We start from the raw sequence: 6,355 nt of genomic DNA, 5'->3' as shown, positions 1-6,355 counted from the left end.
CAGAGGAAAAGCTGAACTTGCCCTCTCATCCTTTCTGCCAGATCAGCGGTGCATCCCACCTTTGCTGACTGCTGTTGCTGCTTTCCCAGCAGACGTCCGTGTTTGTGGTCTTAGCATCTTCTCCCAGGTCTCATTTCCTATCTCTCCTCCCGAGGAGGTCATGTTCAACCATCAAGTTAAGTTGTGCTGTGAGGGATACACAGATGCGTCTGATCCAGAGTCTTGTATCCAGACAAGACACTGCTCCTGCCTTAGGGAATCTCTAGGGATGATTGATGAACATCTTTGCCCTTGAAAAGCTTATTGACTAGAGAAGGACGGGGACTCAATGAATTCCAAATGAGGCCAGCTGTGGCATGGCCATAATGGACTCTGGGAAGACCACCTGCGTGGGAGGATAACTAATGCTGACTCAAGGCGTATGGGGGAAAGCTTCCTAGAGGTGACTGCATTTGACCTAGACTTGGAAGTATGGGGAAGATTTGGATGAGGACAAGGAGCACTCCGAGTGGGGATATTTGCTTGAGTAAAGGCATGTGGGAAGGCTAAGGGGCTTATTGACTGGACTGTAAGTAGCATACATCAGGGCATGTGGTTGTGGGGTTCAAAGGCAAGCCAGTGTTTGGCACCAAAGGTTGATGTCGGCTTAAAAGTAACAGCAGTGTTGGTGAGATGACCCTGACTCACATGTGCTCTCTCCCCTTGCAGAGGCCATGTCACTGAAACATTACCTTCTTTTGCTGGTGGGCTGCCAAGCCTGGAGCACGGGGCTGGCCTACTATGGCTGCCCAACTGAGTGTACCTGCTCCAGGGCCTCCCAGGTGGAGTGCACCGGTGCGCGCATCGTGGCGGTGCCCACTCCCCTGCCCTGGAACGCCATGAGCCTGCAGATCCTCAACACACACATCACCGAGCTCAACGAGTCCCCGTTCCTCAACATCTCAGCCCTCATTGCCCTGAGGATTGAGAAGAATGAGCTGTCCCACATCATGCCTGGTGCCTTCCGTAACCTAGGCTCGCTGCGGTACCTCAGCCTTGCCAACAACAAGCTTCAGGTCCTGCCTGTTGGCCTCTTCCAGGGCCTGGACAACCTCGAGTCGCTCCTTCTGTCCAGCAACCAGCTGGTGCAGATCCAGCCGGCACACTTCTCCCAGTTCAGCAACCTCAAAGAGCTGCAGTTGCATGGCAACCACCTGGAATATATCCCTGATGGTGTCTTCGACCACCTGGTGGGCCTCACCAAGCTCAATCTCGGCAAGAATAGCCTCACCCACCTCTCGCCCAGGGTCTTCCAGCGCCTGGGCAACCTCCAGGTCCTCAGGCTGTATGAGAACAGGCTCTCAGACATCCCCATGGGCACTTTTGATGGGTGCGGAAACCTCCAGGAACTGGCCCTACAGCAGAACCAGATTGGGATGCTCTCCCCTGGCCTCTTCCACAACAACCGTAACCTCCAGAAGCTCTATCTGTCCAACAACCACATCTCCCAGTTGCCCCCGGGCATCTTCATGCAGCTGCCCCAGCTCAACCGTCTCACGCTCTTTGGGAATTCCCTGAAGGAGCTCTCTCCAGGCATCTTTGGGCCCATGCACAACCTGCGTGAGCTTTGGCTCTATGACAACCACATCACTTCTCTACCTGACAACGTCTTCAGCAACCTCCGCCAGCTGCAGGTCCTGATTCTCAGTCGTAACCAGATCAACTACATATCCCCAGATGCCTTCAATGGGCTGGCAGAGCTGCGGGAGCTGTCCCTCCACACCAATGCGCTGCAAGAGCTGGATGGGAACGTCTTCCGCATGTTGGTCAATCTACAGAACATCTCCTTGCAGAACAATCGCCTAAGACAGCTCCCAGGGAATATCTTCGCCAATGTCAATGGCCTCATGACCATCCAGCTGCAGAACAACCAGCTGGAGAATCTGCCCCTGGGCATCTTCGATCACCTGGGGCACCTGTGTGAGCTGAGGCTTTATGACAACCCCTGGAGGTGTGACTCGGACATCCTACCGCTCCGCAATTGGCTTCTGGTCAACCAGCCCAGGCTGGGGACAGACACTCTCCCGGTATGTTTCAGCCCACCCAATGTCCGAGGCCAGTCCCTCATCATCATCAATGTCAATGTCGCTGTCCCCAGCGTCCAGGTCCCAGCGATCCCCGAGGTGCCCAGCTACCCACAAACACCACGGTACCCGGACACACCCAGCTACCCTGACACCACCCCTATCCCCTCCACTACTGAGTTCACCAGCTCTGTGGAGGACTACACCGATCTGACCACCGTTGACGTCACTGGTGACCGCAGTACGTGGGGCATGACCCAGACCCAGAGCGGTCTGGCCATTGCCGCCATTGTCATTGGCATCATTGCCCTGGCCTGTTCCCTGGCTGCCTGCATCTGCTGTTGCTGCTGCAAGAAGAGGAGCCATGCGGTCCTGATGCAGATGAAGGCACCCAATGAGTGTTGAAGAGGTGGGCTGGAGGTGGAGCTGGGGGACAGTGGGACCACTGGATGATCTGGGAATCCCATCATTCTGCCTCCACCCCTTGGTCCACAGAGCCATCCCTTGCTCCCTCTCCAGTCCCCGAGAGAAAAGCACCCCCACTTTTTCCTAACCTGCCTGGTTTTCCTATAGAGAACTACAGGAGAATCAGCTCTTGCCAGGCCTTCTTAAGGCCAGGGAGATCCAACTGGCCATGGCAAAAAACACATGGGGTTGCTAATTCATGTTCCTGGGCTTCATTCAAGAAAGCCCTTCTCCACAGCCCCACCAGCTCTTCTCCAAGAACAACCTTCTCTGTGCCCACGGCCCTGCTGGCCTCTGTAGACTCCGTTCCCATGCCTGCTCACTCTGTGGGAATGGTTCTCCCGGGGGCAGCTTCTATTCCAAGTATGATGTAAGTTGATTCCCCTTCCTTCGCTTCTCCCCCATCTGTGGCATGGCTGTCCCCTGTCCCCTGAAATGAAAGATCTCCCTTGATATTCTGCTTCTGAAGGCAGGGTGAGTTCTCTTCTCAAAGAAGGCTTCCACTCACTCAGCTGGCTTCCTAAGAGCGGCCTAGCGCCCTGGCTTCTGGATGCTGTGAAAGAGAGACAAGGAGAGACGATGTCGCTCAGTTCCCGTGGGGAAAGCCGCTGTCAGCATCTCTCACGGGGATTGTTATCTGGAAAAGGCAGAAGGGCACCAGTGCAATGAGTCTGCCTTGTAGAGAATATTTCTGAACTGCAAACTTTGCTTTGAAAATTTTGGTCCTTTGAGGAAGAAGATCATGTAGAATGTCTGACCCCTAAAAACATTTAAAATCAGCTTATTGGTACCAGACAGAGAAAGCACCCTGGCACCTGGGTGGTCCTTATGTCCACCCCTAGGGTTTTTCTCTTTTCACTCTCTATTGAAGTGTAACGTACATACAGAGACGTGGGAGTGTGGTCATGTAGAGTTTGATGTATCTTCACAGTCATACCCGTGTAATCAGCCTCCACATCACGAAACAGGACATCACTAGTATCCTCCATCCTGGGCTTTTACTGGAGAAGAGAGGCTTTTGGAGATGGGTCTCCATGAGCTGGGATGGCCCCTTACTGTCCCTGCTGGCCGGCCCTTGCAAAGGCCCAGCCGTCAGGGGTGGAGGAGAAGATGTGGGTATGTTCTGGCCTGGACAGCAGATGTTATTAGATCCCCACGCCTCTGGCCAGGTCAGAGGCATCTCGACGGCAGAGGACCTTTCTCTGCCAGCAAGCTGTCTGCTGCTCATTGGAGGCCCTTCTGCCCGGTCCTTTTATGGGCATGCTATGCCTATATCTGTTTTTAATTTTCACTCTGCATTTGAGGGAAGTGAAATAGTTCAGAGATGAGATCCTTTCATTGAACAGCCAAGTGTAATAGAAGCTGGTACCCCTGCTGGTGTGGTGAAATCCCTCACCAGTCAGCTAAGACCCGGACACTCATCACATACCGCAGGCAACATCAGGGTACGCAGATAGGTCACGCTGGGTCAGGGGGCTCTCTGGAGCACCTTGTGCCTGTGGCCTGGTTATGAGAGTCGGTTGGTCTGGGGTTACCATACTCACCTAAATGCCTGCCTTTGTCCACCCCCCTCCTGCTCCACACCCATTCACACTGGTAGAGACATTTTGCTGAGGGTACCTCGCGTCTTTGTCTGGACAACTGGTCTACCAGTTTAGAAGTAAAAACAGTGGAATGGAGAATTGCAGGTGCCTGTGTCTGCTCAGGAAAGAGCCGCAGCCAATGCTGTCACGATTGGAAATCCTGACTGGTTCTTACTCGTTTCCTCTGCACAAGATAAATAGGAAATCAATCCCCCGAGGCCTTAGCGGCACGAGGCTGCCAGGTTCCAGCAAAGAGTGTCCAGGAAGGGAAGTGCGTACAAACTAGTACACTTAGTAGTTTTTTACTGTCTGTCCCGGAGAATCTGGGCATGAGAGGAAGTGAGCCCAGAGCGTGGGGCATGGGCATCATTCCACTGATGGTGCCGCCCTATTCGATCCTGGGGCCATCAGGGGAAGCTGCCTGCTTTCCTCCAGATGGGAAGCATGGTTTGGCACTGCCTCCAGTGTCTCATTGTACAAGGGTGTGGGTGGGCCAGAGATGGCAGGGATGTGAGGGGTGAGTCCTCTTCAGCCAACGTGTCCTGCCAATCTGAACGCAGAACTCTTGGGTGTTTCTGGCATTGGCCATGACGTTGGAGCGCCTTCCTCTTGGGCCCAGGATATCGACATGCTTTCCCAGGCTAACAGCTGGCCTGAGGACAGCTGTCCCCCCATGACTGCATGCAGGAGCACCCCCTCCCTCCAGGCAGGGGTGGTGAACCCTTGCCCTGCCCCTCTGGGCTTGCCTGTTCCTTTCTCTCATCAGGGTGCATTGGAGGGAGCCATTGGGTCTCCTATTCTTCAGCCGGTGTTTTGGCCTCTCAACACCATGTTCTCTGGTCGGGAAGCTAGCAGAAAAAGTTGGATGGAGTTTCCTTTCCACCAACGCATGGCGTGTGCTCACTTCTCAGTGCCAGAGTGAGCTGCTCTGTCCCCCAATGTTGAGGTAGGGCACAGAGTTCATTTTGATTTTTCACCTCGCCAGGACCCACAGCCTCCACTTGGAGTGAAGGGTCGATATTGCAGGAAAGACAGTAAAACCCAATTAGAACCACTGGTTTGCAAAAATGTTTGCTGCGCACAGACACCGTTTAAAGCACGTAACGAGCATTTTCTTTTTGAACTTCACAACCCCCTTGTGCATAGGCGCTACCATCATCCCTTTGAAATGGGTCTAAAATCAGTCTTTCTTCTGCAGCGTTATTCAGTGGGCTGTGGGTTTCCTTTTTCTCTTCAAACTTCGAATAAGACCTTCTGGCCTGTCCTGGGCTTTCATCAGGAAAGAAAGTGGGAGTCGCTCTCCTGTTGCTTCTTATTGTCTTAGGCATGGGAACCTCGGGTGGGTACTGTGTGGACCAGAAGCTTGGTCAGTACAGGAAAACGTGAAGCTCACCCACCTGTTCTCTCATGGAAATTGTTGGGCTGTGTGTATGCTGCTCTTCGTCTTTGGAAGTTAAGGGCACAACTCAGTTCTCAGGACTCTTCACGGCCAACCACGCAAGTTCACAACCCTTCAGACGTCCGTGCAGAGCAGTTTCAGGAATCTGCTTCCAAACTCGGGAAGCGTATGCAGAGCAGACAGCTAAACATAACTAGATAACCAGAGCCAGTAACCAGGCATCGACTGTATCCCAGCCTTTAGCTACAAACCTCTCTGGGTTCAGCCCACTGATCTTACAGTCAGAACTGAATCCAGGCTGTTGGGGACGTGGTGGTGGGCTCGGGGAAGAAGCCATCGCTGGGGTTCTGGGGGTGGGCAGGGCGGGTGCTTCTCCAGGCCAGACTCCTCTCATCCTGGATCTCTCCTTCACCTACGGACAGACAGCTCCTTCTCACCAACCTGTTGCCTTCATGCTGGATTCAAAAGTAGATCGTATTCGCCTCGCTTAGAGAATCACTGCAAATAATCCCAGGTGCTTGGTGATGCGTTTAGAGATTTCTAGGCCCCCAGGGTTTTATAGAGTGTGAGCCCTGGTGGGCAGGGTTGGGGGTCCATCTTTGCTGGACACTGCCTGTAACAAACTTGGTGTACAGAATCAACAATAAACGGTATACACAGGACACCTGTGCTCTCTATGGGCGTCTTGGCTAAGGAATCTCACGTCTGTTCCACCCCTGTCACATGCGTGCAAGGCTGACCCAGACAGCCCCTGACGGAGAACAGATTCCGAGCTGGGAAGAGGCCTTTGGAAAGTGAGTGGGAAACAAGAATGGAATAACAAATGATTATCTATCTGTAGGCCA

General features: G+C 53.4%; 1 protein-coding gene across 1 annotated transcript; it reads left to right on the top strand.

The window, feature by feature from the left end:
* The first annotated feature begins 704 nt into the window (after positions 1-704).
* On the top strand, positions 705-2,468 carry LRRC15 (leucine rich repeat containing 15). The gene has a single exon (XM_039230354.1). The coding sequence runs from the start codon at positions 714-716 to the stop codon at positions 2,466-2,468; it is 1,755 nt and encodes a 584-aa protein (XP_039086285.1). The 5' UTR covers positions 705-713.
* Positions 2,469-6,355: the final 3,887 nt, after the last annotated feature.

Source organism: Hyaena hyaena, unplaced genomic scaffold (assembly GCF_003009895.1).
Source record: "Hyaena hyaena isolate Hyena2069 unplaced genomic scaffold, ASM300989v1 scaffold_45, whole genome shotgun sequence".
NCBI lineage: Eukaryota > Metazoa > Chordata > Mammalia > Carnivora > Hyaenidae > Hyaena > Hyaena hyaena.
The sequence above is the reverse complement of the archived record's forward strand: the minus strand, read 5'-3'. Positions and strand labels throughout refer to the sequence as shown.